The sequence below is a fragment of the Chelonia mydas genome, chromosome 14, assembly GCF_015237465.2.
Source record: "Chelonia mydas isolate rCheMyd1 chromosome 14, rCheMyd1.pri.v2, whole genome shotgun sequence".
NCBI classification, from domain to species: Eukaryota; Metazoa; Chordata; order Testudines; family Cheloniidae; genus Chelonia; species Chelonia mydas.
This window is the reverse complement of record NC_051254.2, coordinates 20,927,172-20,948,017: the sequence shown is the minus strand read 5'-3', so window position 1 is coordinate 20,948,017 and position 20,846 is coordinate 20,927,172. Positions and strand designations below refer to the sequence as shown.

The 20,846-nt window shown below is 39.1% G+C and overlaps 1 protein-coding gene across 6 annotated transcripts in view; it reads right to left on the bottom strand.

The window, feature by feature from the left end:
- Nucleotides 1–20,846, bottom strand: part of LOC102932338 (protoheme IX farnesyltransferase, mitochondrial) — a 157,419-nt gene that overhangs the window by 47,590 nt on the left and 88,983 nt on the right. For 5 of the 6 annotated variants that reach the window (XM_037913728.2, XM_043527772.1, XM_037913726.2 and 2 more), the window contains 2 exons: nucleotides 8,282–8,335; nucleotides 3,948–4,018 (listed from right to left, as the gene is read on the bottom strand). In XM_037913728.2, the coding sequence (XP_037769656.1) occupies nucleotides 3,948–4,018; nucleotides 8,282–8,335 (125 nt within the window). The remainder of the gene's footprint in view (nucleotides 1–3,947; nucleotides 4,019–8,281; nucleotides 8,336–20,846) is intronic. The other variant, XM_007072582.4, reaches the window with a different exon arrangement.

Below are 20,846 nucleotides of genomic sequence, written 5' to 3'. Positions count from 1 at the left end.
ATAAACAGCATACAAATGGCTTATATGGGGACTGGATGGCTCAAGAAAACAGCATTTTTAGGCATCGGTTTGATTCCTGCCCAAGTTGGCAGGAATTGGGGATGGTTTTCGGAATTCTGTAGCCTCTCTAAAGTAAGTTGGTAATCTCAGCATAGCTCCTTAGTGGGAAGATGTCCATGTCAAAGCTGCCATCCCAATTGGGAGCCACTTTTGAGAGCCTTTGCAGAGAGCCCAAGGGTCACACGAGTCAGACCATGAAGATTTAACTACCTTCTCATCCCTAAAAGGGAATCCTCCAGATCAGAACTGAAGCACACTTTGGAAGATCACTGATGACTGCCGCCTAGCTTGTGTTAATAGTTTGCACTCAGATGCCACAATGAGGGGTTAGTTAAAGTGACTGGAACAGAAGAGAATTAAAACGTATGCCAAACGCTTCAGAGTAAAAGCAACCAAAGAAAGTCAAAACCAGACTAAAAATGATTTAAACACATTTTAAGCATATGGGCAAGAACTCAGTGCAAAAACCCAAAACTTTTGGATCCATTCCCAGAGCCAAGACACCAGCCTTTTAAATACAACGTATCCATCTCTGTCTAGTCTGTTTTGACTAGTTTTTAGCATAACCACTTAAGAATTTTATTTAACCGGCGTGGAAAGAAAGAGGTTCAAAGAACACTAGGGAATATGTGGCAAAATATAACATGGTTGGATCACTTCCACTGGATTATTCTACTCCGCTACACCACTGAAGAAACAATCTCATACAAGGGCTGCATGCTCAAAGTCTACAGGGAATTAGGTCAACATCATTCAAGGTAAGTGACACTTTAAATAACTTTAAATTAGCTGTTGACAGTCAGGTACATAGATTGATGAGTGATTACACGAGGTCCCCAACATTATCATTTTGTGGTGGAAGGGAATATTCAAGAAAAAAGAAGAAAGGTAAGAAAGTTTAAAGTATGATAAATATGGTTTTGCCAATCTGTGATGCCCTCAACCAACAGTGAAGTTTATTTAAGGATGCTGGAAACCTGTAAAACAAATTGCTCTCCCTAAATCAAGAATTAAAAAAAAAAAGATTTCTAATTATGCTAACTTGGGTCCAGGAATATTATAGGCAATGCTAATACAGAGTGATATAAAACTCTCTACTGAGTATGACTGGGATGAAGAAAGGAAGCTTTCCTCTTTTTTTCAAGTTACTGGGCCAAATACAGACCTGATGTAAGTGAGCGGTGATAAACTAGTATATAGTGGGTGTGAAATTTGGCTCACTTTGTGCCTGACAGACATCTTAATTACAGTATTCCGTAAAATGTGCTTTTAAATAAAATTAACTAAACTTACGAATCCGTAATTAGCACCATTTTACAGAACTAATCAGAACAAGTTTGTTGAAGCACTCCAACTATTTACAATGAGAGTGAATTTAGCCCTAGGGTTCACTTTACTATTTTGTCTCAATTTTCTTGTAATTTCATCCATCACTTTTTTCCAGTCCTCCAAAGGTGATGGATAAAACACAGAAATAAATAGGACCAACTGTTCATAGAACCCTAAGGGAAAACGTAATTTTGTTATAAATAATACTTGGCACAAATCATGGAAATGCTATACTAAAATTGTTTGTTGAATCATTTATGAATGAGGGCTTCATTTTAAATTTGCAAATAAGGTGTAATGTTTTTTAAAAAGTTTGGAACCCAATCCTCGAGAAACAGAATAGACATGCAAACAGAAATCAGGGTTGCTTTAAGTTTCTTTTCAAACGGGAGCCCCATGGGATGCTAGATTTTTATTTGTATTTATGGAAAGCAGAAGATAACATGTTATAAAATTCTTTTCTTAAAAAGTCACCATCTCAGTTTTATTCTGGCTTTATGATTTACCAAATGGAAAACAAAGTTGTACTCTATAAAGCAACCAAAGAATAATATGAGTTTTTATATGGGTAACTTTTAGCAGCTCCCCCTATGGGCATTCTACAAATTTGCAATGGGCTCCATTCACTTTTTCTCAAGTGATAAAATGAATGCATATATGATGTACAAATGAGATCATTAAAATACTGCAAGAGGGAAAGGGGGACAAAGAGGAACTAATGAAAAGGAGAAATTCTAAATTTCTTTCAAAATTAAAAATCTGAGGGTTTATTTTACAAATTAAGAGGTAAAGTTCAATTAGATGTAACCCTTCTGCAAAACTGTATGTTACATTTGGCGTGCTCTGGTTTCAGAAGAGGGAATTCTGTTCTCTCATAAAGAATACAAGGAACATAGGATGCAAAAGTCACGCACAAGTTTTTTTTAAAGGCAGCCATCTTTTGTCCATCACTATTCAACATCTGAATGTCAGATATTTGTAGTGTTTCATAGCTTCTTGAGTGTCTGCTGTCTCCCCTTGTAATGTGCACACTACTGCTGGGGTTGTGCTGTGCTTCATGGCAGTGTTCCTTGAAAGTGCCAGCGTCCCACTGCAATGTCAGCACTTCCAAGGGTAACACACTTAGTACAGGGGCCCTGGTAGGAATGGACTTTGCTCAGTGAATGAGGTCGGGTAAGCTGGTTAAAAGGTTGTTGGAATGTCTCACAATTTTGTTGTATGCTGCAGAGTGACTCCTGCTCAAGCTGTTTCCTTTCCAAAGTACAAGGTTAAGTAAAATTCAATAGAGATTTAATTAAGTATGCTAGTTTGTTTCCTCTCTTTCCGAGAACTTATTGCACAAAACATAACAAAGGCTACCATGTAAACTGATGACTTTCTACTTGATTTACATTATAGAGTTTGGTCTGATTGCAGGCCTGAATCCTGACCCTCTGGTAAGTGCTTTAGATTCAACATGATCAGTTTGGGGTAACTACAACATCCCTAAAAAGAAAAGGAGTACTTGTGGCACCTTAGAGACTTTTTTTTTAAACTTAAGTGACTGGTACATACTTTCAACCATAGCTCCATCTTAACATAGTTTTTCGTTTGTAATCAGGTACTTGTTTCACTGGTACCTAGGGTATATCGGATGAGCAGCTCTGGAATACCATGCTTAGAGACAACACAATGAGGGTTCAGCAAACAGCAATGATAAACAATCCAGACATTACAAAATAAACATTTTCTCAACCATAGCTCCTTCCTAAGAGAAAGATGCTTATAAACTAAGGGCCAGATTTTCCGAAGTGCTCAGCACTCAACAGCTCCTACTGAGAACATAGGGAGCGCCCTTTAAATTTACCATGTACTTCTTAGTCTGAAACTAAAATGAGAGAGGTCAAAGCAATATGACTGGACAGCATCCTGGTAGGGACTCCAAGACCCTCCCCTCTTCTCAGCAGTAGGGTGTGAAGGTCGAATTCCTCATCAGGGCATTAGTCTCTGTACCTCACTGATGCCACCCTGTCCCGCCTTGCGCCTCCCCCGCAATCTTCCATACTGATTTCTAGCTAGTAGACTTAGTCCTTTGGCTAGTGATGGACTAGTAATTTTACAAAGCCTCATATTAAATCGTCTAACAGATTTAGATGGATTCCCTACTCCTTTAACAATACTGGTGGAATCACAATTTTTATTTAGCACATAAGGGAGCAACAATTAGGATCAGCTGCTTATTTCTAAATAAAGCTCACTAGTTTGCTTTTGTCGGAGAGATTGCATGGGCTCATCACAAAACACATGCAGATGGTAACTTTTGATTACCATATCTACAAAGGCCATTGTGCAATAACCACTATCTAATATTTGAAAGAACAATTCATTATCCTGACAAACTCTTCATGGGACTATTACAAACTTTCAGAGTTATCAAAACACAAAGAGTGGCATCTCTTTCTTAGTCTTTTATCTGCACATTGAAATATTTGCTTATCCAAACAGACCAAGAGAGAAGACACATAAAAGGAACAATAGGTTCATTTCTCATTACAGGGAACAGGTGTGGGCAGCCTTACCTGATCTGTCCTCGCACCAGCGGTCTGTTTTTTGTCCTGTTCATATTTGAGTCAAAGGGAACCTCAAAGAACTGTATAAAAGAAAAGGAAGGATTGAAAGGATGCCAGAGACCATACCAAGCATAGAATGTACTGTCTGTTTTTGTAGGTGCTTTAGTCTTGATTTTTGAAGGTTCAGAATAACAATTAAAATGGCAACCCCCCTTTTACATTAGTTTTGATAGTGTACATTAATACCTTTGGCTTCCCCTTAAAAAGAAAACTACCTGGAAGACAAAAATATTTTGAATGAGTCCATAAAATGTAATAATTTGAAGTAAAGCCCAACTTCAATTTCTGCTCTTGATAAGTTACATACACACATACCCATAAAAGAAACAGCCCCCTCCTCTGCCTCCAGTTGTACATTATGTAAACAGTCCTTGCAAATAAGGTGTTTCTGGTTTTGCAAGATGAATGCTATAAATGTTTTCAAGATCATCCAACTTCTGAGAACCCATGACCCGCTCAAAAATCAATCACCTCTGGTAAATGCTACTGCAACTACATGTAGCATCTAGTGATATGATAAATGGTAAATGAAGAAGCCATATGGAATTATTTAGTGTGACAACCCAACTTGACTTTAAACACTGCCTATGTGAAAAGTAGAGTACTATCATGCTATGAACTCCAGTGGGGTTTTATTGGACAATGTTTTAAGAACTTATTATTCTTATTCTTATTTCTTCTTATTATTATTATTCTATTATTATAACAAATCCAGTTTTCCATATAGCAAGACCCTGTAAAGCTATTTAGATCTCAATAAGCTAATGACATAAAACAACCAGGGTCATTTCTCAATGGTTCACCAATACACCAGTGCTTACTGGACACCAACCTCTATTTGTGGAGTGAACACTCGGGGCAAGATACCAGTTATATGGGACATAAATATATGGAAAAAGTAATGATGTAATGAAATGTATGATTCTGAACAAAGCCTGAATGATTGAATACTGTTGCCTGCAGATAGATGCTTGACTTATGATGGGCTGGACTGTGCTATTTTTCAGCCAGACAGTGTACCTATTTACCCACCTTGAGTTAAAACGAACAAACATCTTAATTTTGACAATGCCACATTACTGGCTTGGCTACTTGCCAAAGGCAAGCTGCTACCCCCATTACAAAGACAAGAAACTCATGTGCGATCTGTGCAGAAGGCTAGTATGTGTCAAAAATAGTTCGGGTATCACAGTCCTCAAACCATTTTGTGACTTTAGTTTCTCACGTTTGCAAAATTATTGATTATAATTAATAAAGTCACATCTATAGTGCTGTTAATTCACAAGGCATAATCATTTATGTCACAGTAGCGCCCTATGATGAGAGCCTTGTGCTAGGAGCTGTAAGAGACTATGTCTTCACTAGAAATGCCGCAGCTGAGTCCGCTGTAGCGCTTCAGTGTAGACAGTCACTACAGCAATGGGAGGGATTCTCTGTTGCTGTAAAAACAACGAGGAGTCCTTGTGGCACCTTAGAGACTAACAAATGTATTTGGGCATAAGCTTTCGTGGGCTAAAACCCACTTCATCAGATGCATGGAGTGGAAAATACAGTAGAGAGGTATAAATACACAGCACATGAAAAGATGGGAGTTGCCTTACCAATTGAGGGCGGGAGGGTCAGTGATAATGAGCCAATTCAGTTCAGGTGGAAGTGGACTACTCTCAACAGTTGACAAGAAGGGGTGTCCAGGGAGATTGTATTTATACCTCTCGTATGGAGGGGAAAATACAGTAGAGAGGTATAAATACAATCTCCCTGGACACCCCTTCTTGTCAACTGTTGAGAGTAGTCCACTTCCACCTGAACTGAATTGGCTCATTATCACTGACCCTCCCGCCCTCAATTGGTAAGGCAACTCCCATCTTTTCATGTGCTGTGTATTTATACCTCTCTACTGTATTTTCCACTCCATACATCTGATGAAGTGGATTTTAGCCCACAAAAGCTTATGCCCAAATAAATTTGTTAGTCTCTAAGGTGCCACAAAGACTCCTCATTGTTTTTGCTGATACAGACTAACATGGCTACCTCTGAAATCTGTTGCTGTAGTTAATCTACTTCCCAGAGAGACAGTAGCTAGGTTGATGGAAGAATTCTTCTGTCGACCTAGTGCTGTCTACACTGGGAGTTAGATCTTCTTAAATATGTTGCTCAGGGGTTGGATTTTTCACACCCGAGTGACATAGTGGGTTCGACCTAACGTTTTAGTTTAAGCCTGTCCTAAGATACATGCCCTGTCCTAAATGGTTTACAAAGGATCTGGAACATGACAAATACAAGAGATGTTGAGAGGAAGGGAAGAGGAGCTTACTTGGAGAAAGATGTGAAGAACAATAAATATGCTTTGAGAGACAGACTGTTTCACGCAAAAGAAAGTAACACCGTGGAAGCCACAAAGTCAAAAATGAAAGATGATGCTGAAGCAGGGAATGAAGTGAAAGGAAAGGGACAAGTACAGGAACCAAGGGGAGTATAGGGAGACATGGGAGCAGAGAGGTATGTAGGAGCAAAATTACATGGGACCTTATAGGTGAGAAGCAAAAGCAGCAGCTGCCGCTTGGATTTTATATGATAAGAGAGGGATTCAAGGAGGCACTGATATAGTTCATGTAGTGGAAGAAAAGATGATTTTGGCGCTAGCATCTCGGAGACTGTAGGTGGAGAGGTAGAAGTCAGAAAGGAGAAGGGTACAGCAAGCGATGAGCAGATGCAAAGAAGGGTTTTGGCAGTGAAGGCAGTCTATATAATACAGATTCATACACAAGAAATAAAACAATTTGTACTTATCACTTGTAGGTCTTAATCTCATATTGTACGTTAAGTTCTTCACCACTGGGAGTTTTGAAAGATTCCCACCTCACTCATTACATTATAATAGCATTGGCCAGTTCCATCACGGATCAAGTTAAAAGAGATTATTCCATTATAAATCCCAGTTTTATGTGGCCTCAATGCTGAAAAATTAAATTGGGAATGAAATGTAGCACAAGTGGTCTTTGACCCTGAATGAATCTTTTCCATCACATTTAAAAAAAACCCAACCCTGCAGCTGTAAAGTATTAGTATTATAGGCAGAGCTGGTAGAGACACCTATAGTTGGTTAACACTTTCCATTATAAGACCCTGTTTTAAATTGCTTATAAATTTGGCAAACTTTAAACATTCAGGCTGAAATTTTCCATGCCGGCGTCTGCCTGAGGCTGAATTTTTCTAGAAAGCTGCAACCATTTCCAAAAATAAGGAAAAATAAGTTTGGGGGAATTTTTTTGGCTCATGTTAAAATGTTCTACAGCTGCTCAACTGAAAAGCTCTACCACCTCTATGCTTTGAGCAAGAACTTGATATTTGGCAGAGGGGTCGGTCTCGTGTCAGGGATGTGGCTGTGAAAATCTACTAATGTTTGGCCAAGTTACAAGCTTCTAAAAACTGCAGTTTGCACACGCCAAGGAGAGGTTTACCTGCCATTGCTCTTCCTGATGCAGCTGTGGCACCAGATATCAGAACTGAGAGCAGGAACACAGTTTTTCCCATGCTTTCTGTGTTCGCCCTGCTGGTGCTGCCCGTGAGGAACAGGAACAGGAGTCAAACTGACTTGAATGCAGGCGGGCTAGGAGCAGTGTTGGGAAAGCAGGAGATGGGAAGGAGGGATGAGAATCAGGCAGTGGAAGAAGACATGGACAGGAGCCAAGAGGAAGCAGGGATAGAAACAGAGGTGGACAGGGACTGAGGAGTCTATAACCAATAGATCACACTACCCCTCAAGAAACTGGAATAGGAAGCAGGATTCTTGAGTCTCTGCATTCCTCTGCTCTCAGCAAATAGCTACGAAATCCACTGGAAAAGTGGGTCTCTCATCTCATCTCTCATCTCATATGGCTGGCCCACACAGAAATTAACAGCCTACTACTATTACTATTAACTCAAGGAGTAGATCTAACCCTGCTGATGACCCAACTGAGAGTGAACATGGTTCCACAGGATGGATTTCTGGTTTTGTCAGTTTGCTTTTAAAAAATGTAACAAACTACATTACAAAACAAAACAACTATGTTGAAAGAATATTAAGATTGCAAAGTCAAACACAAATGTTATACAGAATTAAGGTTGCCTGTAGAACCTTAATGTGGTCCCCTTGTGCATATGCATTATGATGTCGTCTTTAATTACATGATCGCATCCTGTTTTTTCCACAGGACTCTTTACCTCCTTCAGTGCACAGGATGGACCGGGACCCGGAAATGAATCAGAGTTGTGTAGTTAATGAGCGTTGTCTGTAGTACCTGTGCTTTGTTGATTGCAGAAGCTGGAAGGTATGAAGTGAATGAGGCAGGTGATTGCAGGAAGAACAATGATGATCTTGTGGTTAAGTCAGCTGAATGCCACCCTGGAGAACTAGATTCTATCCCTACCTTTGCTACACTTACACCAAATAGATGACCACTAACTGAATGTCTCATTTTCTGGGACTCTGAGGTCTGATTTGCAGAAAACTGCTGACTGTTCACAAGTACAACTGAGGTCAATGGGAGCGGTGTTTTCAACATATAAAGTTTTATAAAAATACTGATAAGGAACTGATGTACAGTTTAACTAATGTGCTAGGTGCTGTATAGACAAATAGGAAACAGACTATAAACACTCCACATATTTTAGGCAGTTTATTTTAAAACTACAGTTTGTGTTTTGAGTGTTATAGTTTTATCACTTAACTGCCCTCCCCCGCCCCCACCAAAAAAACAAAAGGCGGCAAAGAATTACAAATGTTCAGAAAAGGAAAAATGCTCCGTTTGTATTTGAAACTAATGATTGCTTCTGACAGCTCAGCATTTTGCTAATGGTTTGTTTCACAGTTACATTTCAGGCACAATTACATTTAATGAAGGAAAAATATCATTTGACATCAGAGTGGTAAAGCAGGAAGGCAAATTATATAATCTAAAGTATTTTTCTTGAAAACATCTTTGGCTGTGCTCAAATAGGCTTTTTCAAGAAACTTCTACAAAACTTTGCTTTATTTATAGTTGTAACTCTGACTTCAGTGCATTTACTCCTGATTTACACTGATGAACTGATCAGGAGAATCTGGCCTGTAAATTATTTAAAATTGGCCAAATGTATTCACTCTGCAATGGATGGAATAAAAATGGTAGTGAGGTTTTAACAGAACTGTGTCCGGAAAAACATAAAATGATTGTAAAACAAAGGGCAGCTAGACATTTGACATTTACTGTGTTAAAAGAAATGAAACACATTACACCTACTGTAATTATTATATGAAATATTTCCATATCTTTAATATAGTAGTTAAGCACCTGAATGTAATATCAGGTTTCAGAGTAACAGCCGTGTTAGTCTGTATTTGCAAAAAGAAAAAGAGTACTTGTGGCACCTTAGATGCATCCGATGAAGTGAGCTATAGCTCACGAAAGCTTATGCGCAAATAAATTGGTTAGTCTCTAAGGTGCCACAAGTACTCCTTTTCTTTTTGTGAATGTAATATATATTTCAAACAGGGCATCTGCTTGCTCAGTTAAGTAACTAGTTAAGAACAGACTATTGTAATGCAGACATGCAAGCTGACAGAATTAAGTTGCTGTGGGACTCTTAGCTCAGGACTGCCTCACTTTTTTCTTATTTAAATCACAATCTAATATTTTATTAATGTCATTTTTGTGTGTGGATTACATATTTGATTGAAAGAAACTATATTTATTAGAAAAACCCTTTTATACATATCACACCAAATCTTTAATCACACCAGATCTTTACTGAGCTAGCTGCAATTACATGTCAGTAAGATGCCATTTATCAAACTTTTCACATTATGTTCCCAGATGTTCAGCAAAATTCTCTTTCCACTTGAAATTATTTCCCCCTGATATGTAAGAAAAATGAAAAAAAAAATGTATCTGAAATATTGTTCCAGAGGAATGAAGGGGGAAATCAAACATAGATTATCTCATTACAGGCCTGCACAGTTCTGCCCATTTTAGCAAATAGTAAATTCAGTAAGATGAATCCTGGATAAATAAATATTTCAGCAGCTCTCATGAGGCTTTTTCCTCAGGAAGTCGGAATGCATCACTTCATCTGGCCAAGGCAGAATATTATCTTCCCTGCATTTTTGGCAAGCGAACCATCACAAGGATAGCCACAGGGTTAAATCTACAGCAACTGAACACCCCAAGTGTCATAACTTGGCAATGGTTTTTGAGAGCCTAACCTAAATTTTAATCAGCACACACAAACATTTAAAACACTATGTTGAAAAAAGTCACACTAACCAGAACATTGTGGTTTATTTCTGAATCAGAAAAATCCTTCTCTCTGTATAGTTCTCATCAAGTCAACATACAATAATTATATTCTGTGTTCCTAACTAGTGTTAGATCAACTGTCATGTTAGTGTGTACATTTATTTACAACCATGTGTTTCTTATCAGGTTCCCCCATATTTTTTTTTTCATTTTTATGATTGTAGAAATGTAATTTAAAGATTGTTTAAAATTTTCAACCTATACCTTGGAAGTACAAGCTTAGGTATAAGAACAGAACTTGCTTACATCACAAGTAACTCCTCCTCCAATAGTTACAAATACCTCCACTTGTTTCAGTTAACATCTTTATTATTCTTACAGTTTATGCATTTGGGATTGTGGCATCATGTCTTAGAACAATACTGTTGATACTGGGCTATACTCCTTCCAGAAGCAGTTAGCAAAACACCTAGTAACTGGGCAGGGAGGTGTAAGGGAAAAGATAGTATTGTCCCTCTTTGAAAACATTTTACCTCTACTTTAAAGATGAGTTTAGCCTGTACTAATCACTTTTCCCAATAAGATAGAATTGCAAAATAGCTTACAGCAATGTCCCTCTTCAGCAAAGCTATTACAGTAAAAAGATTTATAATTTCTGTATGAAATTATTGCACTATCAATACAGGTGGGAAATGTTTGCATACTGGTTGGGTACGGCCTCTGTAAAAGGAGACAGGAATGTGGAACTGAACTCCTTCTGCTATGTGTTTGCAATCAAGCTTTCTGTAGAGGCAATCTTGGGGCAAAAGGAAGTGAGAGGATGAAGGGTGATGTATCCCTGAAAATAAGTTTGCTGGGTACATTGAATGAACAGGTTAGATGATCATTAAAACTTATTGGGACACATTTTTTTTTAAACAATCTTATTCAGTATCACCCAAGGGTCCAGTGGCTCCGCATTCAGTACATTGTAAATTCACATGGTTTTGTACTGCGTTTTATCTTTAGGTTCCAACAATCAGGGGGCCTAACTGCAGTACCAGGAGATCTCTCATTGCTGCTGTATCAACAGAGAACCTGAGTAAGCACAATCAGCAAAGGGGGTCCTGGTCCTGGATTTCTGGCTTCTTTAAAGCAGCAACCTCCTATCAAGTCGTAGATTAACAGAAAATGGCCCATCCCATCAATATTAGGAATCCAAAGTGACTGAAAGACAAGCTCTGCATAGGTGATCTACTTATACACTCTTGCCATTTCTGGTGGCAAAGGATTAAAATATAGAATTATGACAATATACTCACATTATTCCTGTTTAAAACCAAATATAATACTCGTATTAAGAAGAATGTTGCAGACTATGAACAAAGGACCAGCCACACTTACACTATTGAACTTTTTCCATATATCTCAGTGGATCTAGAATATAACAAAGAAGGGCACCCTGAAAAATATCAATCCATACCCCTTCACAGAACATCCCTAATCTATGACATATGATGAAAGCAGCAGCAACAGCAGGCTGGAATGGGCAAACAATTTTCTGTGTATTGACATAACATTTTACTCTAATGCTATATATATATTTAAATCAGGGCTGATAATCCAGTTAGGCTAAAGACAGAATGTAACCCTTCTATTAAAAGAAAATATTAATTCAGTCAATTTAGTGGTCCCCTAATCCTCTATGGTAAAGGATAAGAAGACTCCTGTGTCTGCATAAAATTCAGACTACCCCCTTGCACTACTGCCCCCTTTGCAAAGTGTATCTCGGATGGAAGGGACATCCCTGGATTAGCAATTTCTATTCATTCTCCTGCATTTCGTCTAAGCATAAGAACCGAAAAACGGCCATACTGGGTCAGATCAATGCTCCATCTAGCCCAGTAGGTGCCTGATGCTTCAGATGGAATGAACAGAACAGAGCAATTAGCGAGTGATCCAACACATGAGAAGTAATTCTTCCGTTCTACTCCATGCTGATTGGACCTCAACTGGAGTACTGTGTCCAGTTCTGGGTGCCACATTTCAGGAAAGATGTGGACAAATTGGAGAAAGTCCAGAGAAGAGCAACAAAAATGATTAAATGTCTAGAAAACATGACCTATGAGGGAAGATTGACAAAACTGGGTTTGTTTAATCTGGAAAAGAGAAGATTGAGAGGGGACATGATCACAGTTTTCAAGTACATAAAAGGTTGTTACAGGGAGGAGGGAGAAGAATTGTTCTTCTTAACCTCTGAGGATAGGACAAGAAGCAATGGGTTTAAATTGCAGCAAGGGAAGTTTAGGTTGGACATTAGGAAAAACTTCCTAACTGTCAGGGTGGTTAAGCATTGGAATAAATTGCCTAGGGAGGTTTTGGAATCGCCATCATTGGAGATTTTTAAGAGCAGGTTAGACAAACACCTGTCAGGAATGGTCTAGATAATACTTAGTCCTGCCATGAGTGCAGGGGACTGGACTGGATGACTTCTCGAGGTCCCTTCTAGTCCTATGATTCCAGTCATCCAGTCCCAACCTCTGGCAATCAGAGGTTTAGGGACACCCAGAGCTTGGGGCATGTTCCTGACCATCTTGGCTAATAGCCATTGATAGATAAATTTCTGGAGGATAGGTCCAATTCTTTTTTGAACCCTGTTATACTTTTGGCCTTCACAACATCCCCCACTAACAAGTTCCAGAGGCTGACTGTGTTTGTTTCTTATGTTTGTTTTAAACTCGCTGCCTATTAATTTCATTGGGGTGATCCCTGCTTCTTGTGTTATGTGAAGGGGTCAATAACACTTCCCTATTCACTTTCTCTACACCAGTCATGATTTTATAGACCTCTATCATATTCCCCCTCAGTTGTCTCTTTTCTAAGCTGAACAGTCTGTCTGTTTAATCTCTCCTCATATGGAGGCTGTTCCATACCCCTAATTTTTGTTGCCATTTTCTGTACCTTTTCCTATTCTAATACATCTTTTCTGAGATGAGGTGACCAGAATTGCATGCAGTATTCAAGATGTGGGTGTACCATGGATATATATATAGTGGCATTATGATATTTTCTGTCTTATTATCTAGCCCTTTCCTAATGGTTCCTAACATTGTAAGTTTTTTTTGACTGCTGCTGCATATTGAGCAGATGTTTTCAGAGAACTAGCCACAATAACTCCACAATCTCTAGAGTGGTAATAGTTAATTTAGACCCCATCATTTGGTATGTGTAGTTAGGATTATGTTTTCCAAAGTGCATTGCTTTGCCTTTATCAACACTGAATTACCTCTGCCATTTTGTTGCCCTCTCACCCAGTTTTGTGAGATTCCTTTGTAATTCTTCACATTCAGGTTTGGTCTTAACTATCTTGAGTAATTTTGTATCATCTGCAAACTTTGCCACCTCACAGTTTACCCCTTTTTCTAGATCATTTATGAATATGTTGAACAGCACTGGTTCCAGTACAGATCCTTGGGAGATCCCGTCATTTGCCTCTCTCCACTGTGAAAACCAGCCATTTATTTCCACCCTTTGTTTCCTATCTTTTAATCAGTTACTGATCCATGAAAGGACCTTCCCTGAGTCTTATTCTATGACAGCTTACTTCACTTAAGAGCCTTTGGGGAGGGACATTGCCAAAGGCTTTCTGAAAGCCCAAGTACACTATATCCTCTGGATCACCCATGTCCACGTTTGTTCACACATTCAAAGAATTCTAATAGATTGGTGAGACATGTTTTCCATTTACAAAAGCTGTGTTGACTCTTCCCCACCATATCATGTTCATCTATGTGTCTGACAATTATGTTCTTTACTATAGTTTCAACCAATTTGCCTGGTACTGAAGTTAGCCTTATCAGCCTGTAACTACCAGCATCACCTCTGGAGCCATTTTAAAAATTAGTGTTATAGTAGCTATCCTCCAGTAATCTGGTAGAGTGGCTGATTTAAGCGACAAGTTACATACCACAGTTAGTAGTTCTGCAATTTCCTAAATCTTGGGTTAATACCATGCGGTCCTGGTGACTTCTTACTGTTTAATTTATCAATTAGTTCCAAAACCTCCTCTATTGACACCTTAATCTGGGACAGTTCCTCAACTCTGTCTCCTAAAAAGAATGGCTCAGATGTGGGAATCTCCCTCACATCCTCTGCAGTGAAGACCGATGCAAAGAATTAATTTAAACTTCTCCACAACAGCCTGGTCTACCTTGAGTGTTCCTTTAGCACCTCGAACATCCAGTGGTCCCACTTATTGTTTAGCAGGCTTCCTGCTTCTTATGTGCTTAAAAAAATAGCTGTTAGTTTTTGAGGTTCTTCCCCTAGTTGCTCTTCAAATTCTTTTTGGCCTGCCTAATTATACTTTTATACTTGGCTTGCCAGAGTTTATGTTCCTTTCTACTTTTTTCAGTAGGATCTAACTTCCAATTTTTAAAAGATGTCTTTTTGTCTCTAACCGCATCTTTTATTCTGTTGTTTAGCCATGGTGGCATTTTTTTGGTCCTCTTACTGTTTTTTTTATTTGGGGTATACATTTAGTTTGAGCCTCAATTATGGTGTTTTTAATAAGTTTCCATGCAGCTTGCAGGAATTTCACTCTTGTTCCTTTCATTTCCATTTAACTAGCTCTCTCATATTTGTGTTGTTCCCCTTTTTGAAATTAAATGCTACTCCGGCAACTGGCCCCTTTTCCTTAATTAGTCTCCATGCTTCAGGATGCTCAGCAGGCCAGCCTTTCCCTGCTAATATCTCCTGGTGTCTGCCCTGCTATGCATGAAGAAGCAGCATTTAAGGTGGCCCTCTTCTCCTAGCTCATCCCCAGCTGGCTGGGGGAAAAGGGCCCCACCCTCTCTGTAAACCCCCTGGCCTAGGGCCCTTAAAGAAACAGTAGCAGGATTGCATCCCAAATACTTCTTACTCTCGGGACTGCTTCCTCTCTCCCAGTGTCTCCCAGGTCCTTGTATAAATAATCAGACCATTTCAAAAGGACTGTGACAAAGTGAGCTATTAGGCACCACTACTTTAAGAGGTAGACTACCGTGTCACAGGTCACAAGCATGATTTTATAAAGGTATTTAAAAGTGCATTAATTGGGGAAGCAAAGCAAAACAAAACTGACCAGATAGCATAGCATGGGGGTAGGTGGGCTCCAAATTAATTAATTTTGGCTAATTTTTAGATATTACCTTTTTACTTTAAATTTCCTGATTTTGCCATGCATTCAAAAGGAAATTTGCATTTCTAGTTTTCTTTATTGCAGCAAACGACAGTGCCAATTTCTTGCTTGGATTGTTTTTTAAATTTTATTTCATTATTTTAAAAGATTTCTATTATTTTGTCTTTTAGTGATTTACCCCACACTGTTAGTAGGTATGATGATTAGAGTATCTTTTACAATAAATACATTATGCTTTCCCTTTACTATCATGATAAACAAGGTGAAAGCAAACATTATTAGTTCACCTGCTTGTTTCCTTTCAATCACTTTTCTATGAAATATTAATGAGCAATTAAAAAAAATTACGAAGATATTTTTAGTCAAATATACACAGCTGTGATTAAAAACAGAAGTTAAGGATGGGATTTTTCAAAGCACTCAGGCACTTTGGGACTAACTCTTCTCACTGAAGTCAGTGGCAATTTGATTTCAATGAGAGCAGAATTAGGGCAATGCGGAAGACTTTTGAAACTCCCTCCTTAAGAAAATCCCACCTTAATTGTACAAAGAAGGGAAGGCTTTTGAGATTGTTGGCTTGGAGAACGTACATTTGGATATCAGAAAGGGAACTCTGCACCTGTTTGTCTTCAAGATATGAAAATAAAGCAAGGTAAATATTTTAAGGATTAGAAATTGCTTTTATAAAACTGTGGAAGTAGCTGAAAACCCTCTGGCCCTGCAGTTCCCCATGTTAGCTACAATCTGCTTTAATATTTTCCATTTCAAACAAGGGTCTAATTAAAAACAAGACCAATGCAAGCCTAAACAACGTTCCATTACTAACTCATAGGTAGGTAGGACTTCTGCATTTTATCTAAAAAGCAAAGCTGTCACATCCTGGAAGAACTGGAGACAGATGTGTCAGGAAAATGAGCTGCCAGAATTTTTTTTTTTAATTTTTATTTTTTAAAGCCTCCACTCAAGCCATATCCCCTTGTTACATAGTGTTCAGGATACTCTTTTTTGTCTGTAGTGGAGAAGGGGAGGTAATTGCTAAGAAGGTGTTGGGATCTGTCACTTGAGAAGGAAATATTTTCAGTATAGAACACCTAAAAATCCAGATTTCAATTAACACTTTATCTGTCCTGGAAGATTAATAGTATTCATTGCGGTCTCAGCTTTTAAAAATTCAAGAAATGACAACTTGTTACTACTCTGCCAACAGTTTATAACATAAGAAACAACGTAGGTGTAACAATCCTTAAAAATCCACAGGCCAGATATCTGAAATGTTCTACAGAAAGTACCTTTGTTTCTTCCATTGTAACTAACATTTAAAGACAGCTAGGTGATATTATGGAACATGCCCATTTCCCAAAGGGAGAAGGGGGGACACATTCTTTACTCTTGTAGCTAAACAGGGGCTTGCTGTTCTGCCCTCCACCTGGATTGTTACTTAGAAGGTATACTCTATGTACTTTGATTGCTTGGGTCAGTAAGCTCTGGAGAAAACGAAACCCCAAACACATTCAAATTACATTAAAAGGAGAAACACCAGGTACTCAAATAGCCCAAACATTCCATTTTAATTGTTGCCTGGCTTTCTTTGAATAATACGGTTCACTTCACAAGACCATGTATGCGTACACCCTATATTTATATTTGTTTTCATTTGAACCAAAACTCTTCAGCAAGATTGACCAACAGGACAAGCATGATCATTAGACTCCCGGGGTTTGATCGCCTCTGCAGCTACACTTTTGCCAAGCAATACCCTTTCATGATATCACCACCACAGTACAAGGAGCTTGAAGAGTACATGATTATGTCAACACTTAGAAGTGTCAAAGTGACATAGCTTGAATTCAACAACGCCCTCATTACTAATGCGCTGTCTTCTGTTCTTGTCACAATGATAAAGGCTTGACACTGACAGCAGAATAACAGATGCACCCTGAAACACAAAGCATATGACTGATGAAGCTCAGACCAAGCAGTTACTGTTACTGCAGGTGTGGATACGCTTGTGGCATTCACCTGGGCAAAGACAGTGAATGGGTAGTGAAAGGACTCTGTGTTAGAGTGAGATTGTGTGTATGGGAATAACCGAGGAATTAATTAAAACAGAAAAAACAGGGAAGGGTCAGACTCAGAAGCTATTTGCACATATAGGTCAAAGTAAGGGTGCACGTGCAGCAATTATACTGTTCCTACAAGTAACATTTACTTTCTTCTCTCCCTTGTACTTAACAAATGATATTTACTAGACACAAACATGTGCCACAATGAAACTTTCCTCCTCTTGATACTTTCAAACCACAGTATGTCAGAGACCTGAACTGAAGGGCACTAAACCCCTTGCTTCTTTAGAAAATAGGAGAGAGCCTTCCACAGGCTCCGGGGAATGTTGAAAACCTAATCTTCAGGTCTAAATTTATATTCGATTAAATACAGATAATTTTAAAATAAAATAAAAGTTAAAAATCAGATACTTCTTGTATAAACTGCTGAGATCTGAAAACCATTGAGGCTATCAACCATCTTTTCAGAGCCGAATCGGAACTCCTATCTATTTTGATTTAAAAAAATAAAGACATATATACACAAGCAACCCCCATGCACCTCACTCTTCCCCAAACATTCATTCAAAAAGATGGCCATTGCACTGTGTAGTGAAAGTCAACTATTTGGGCTTCTAGGACAAATGGGAATGAATTCCAAAACCCTCACATTGATTGTCCTGCCAGCAGCTTTCTCCCTTATGAATCAACAGACTTAGTGATATATGTAATATATGCCATCATGTGCCAGCAATGCCCCTCTGCCATGTACATTGGCCAAACTGGACAGTCTCTACATAAAAGAATAAATGGACACAAATCAGACGTCAAGAATTATAACATTCAAAAACCAGTTGGAGAACACTTCAATCTCTTTGGTCACTCGATTACAGACTAAAAGTGGCAATTCTTCAACAAAAAATTTTTCAAAAACAGACTCCAACGAGAGACTGCTGAATTGGAATTAATTTGAAAACTGGATACAATTAACTTAGGCTTGAATAAAGACTGGGAGTGGATGTGTCATTACACAAAGTAAAACTATTTCCCCTTGTTTACTTCCCCCCTTACTGTTCCTCACACGTTCTTGTCAACTGCTGGAAATGGCCCACCTTGATTATCACTACAAAAGGTTCCCACCCCTCCCTCCTGCTGGTAATAGCTCACCTTAAGTGATCACTCTTGTTACAGTCTGTATGGTAACACCCATTGTTTCATGTTCTCTGTGTATATAACATCTCCCCACTGTATTTTCCACTGTATGCATCTGATGAAGTGAGCTGTAGCTCATGAAAGCTTATGCTCAAATAAATTTGTTAGTCTCTAAGGTGCCACAAGTACTCCTTTTCTTTTTGCGGATACAGACTAACACGGCTGCTACTCTGAGACTTAGTTTGAGTGCTTCTGTCAGTTGCAATGTTGGCTAGATGACACAGTGAGAGACCGAGTCTTTCAGGTAGGCAGGTCCCAGGCCATTTAGGGCCTTATAGGTTAACACAGAGGTTCTCAAACTATGGTCCGCGGACCACCAGTGGTCCGCGAGCTCCATGCAGGTGGTCCACAGATAGTTCTTTGTAAGTGGAGCTGCGCATGCCTTCTCAGCCCGGTGGCTGCTGCGGTAGGGGAAAGACGCCCCACCCCCTCCTTCCCAGTAGCAGCTATGACGGGGAAGAGACATCACCCCCTTCCCAGCCTGATGGTTGCTGTGGTGGGGAGAGACACCCACCTCCTTCCCAGCCGCAGCTATGGCGGGGGAGAGACACCCCCCCCTTCTCAGCCTGGTGGAGAGATTTAGTGGTCTACGGTAGGTGTAGTTATTTAATTGAGCCTTTGGTGTTATTTTATTTTTATTCACATTTAATCCAGAAGCAAAATGTGTGTTTCTTAAATTGGTACCCTACGACACTACATACATAGTTTTAATTGGTTTCATTTTTCAGCTGCGTATGCGTGGTTTGCATTGGATGCAATTCAGCTAACCTACCTATTGTATGTATTGGGCATCATTGTCACGTGGAAAGTACTGACTCTACCAGAATCCAGTGCTTTTTCAAAAATTGTAACAGTTGTCAGTTCAGTAAGTAGGATAGTAGTCAACCCCCAGACACAGATTTGTGGTTGAAAAGGGGATATTTGAAAAAGAAAAACAACAATAAATAATCAAACCTGTGACAGTGAGATCAGTGAAAAGTTCAAAATCAAACACGAGAGTACAGCAAACGAACATGCATCTGCAAGGGAAATTTTGAGTGCAGACCCATGTTTACCAGGAACCAGTACGAGTACCGGTAATGGTAATACACTGAAACGCCGAAAACTGGTAAGACAATACCACTCAAGCTATATTAATGTAGGCTTCACATGTACTGGTGAACAAGGTGAACCAAGGCCGCAATGTGTGTTATGCTACGCAGTGCTGGCTAATGAAAGCTTGAAGCCTGCAAATCTCTGGTGTCATTTGGAGACAAATCCCACTGCTTTCAAAGATAAACCTCCTGAATTTTTTCAGCTCAAACTGAATGAGTTGAAACAAGGGAAAGTAACAATGTTTGCTCATGCAAAAGTAAATTTAAAAAAAGAACAGGAGTACTTGTGGCACCTTAGAGACCAACAAATTTGTCTGAGCATAAGCTTTCGTGAGCTACAGCTCACTTCATAGCTCACGAAAGCTTATGCTCAAATAAATTTGTTAGTCTCTAAGGTGCCACAAGTACTCCTTTTCTTTTTGCGAATACAGATTCACACGGCTGCTACTCTGAAACCAGTAAATTTAAAGGCTCTGGAAGCTTCATTTGCACAAGCTTTAGAATCGCCAAAGCGAAGAAGCCTCACTCTACTGGGGAAGAAATTATTCTGCCTGCAGCTACAGAACATGCGTTTATAATGTGTGAAGAGAAGACGGCAAAGCAGTTACATTGTGTGCCTCTTTCAAATGACACTGTGTCACACAGAAGTCAATATATGGCAGCTAATGTTAAAGACATTCTCGTGAAATGTGTGAACAACAGTAGGTATTTTGCATTGCAGTTGGATGAGACGACTGATATTGCTGACATTGCAAATCTTCTTGCGTACATCGGGTATGGGTGGGAAGGGAAAGTATTTGGAAGTTAATTTGTTTTGTCGTTGAGTGCCAAGAAGAACAACCATTGAACAACTTTTCCAGTTACTAGATGAATTTGTGAAGGAATGCAGTATTGATTAGCAATGTTGCGTTGGAGTATGTACTGACGGGAAGACACGGTGGGGTAATGGCTTGTATCCACGAAGTGGCACCGATGTCACATGGGTGCACTGTAGCATTCATCAAGAGGCACTGACTGCCAAGAAAATGCCAGTGGAAATGAAGGGTGTTTGGGACTCTGCTGTGAAAACTGTTAATTTCATAAAA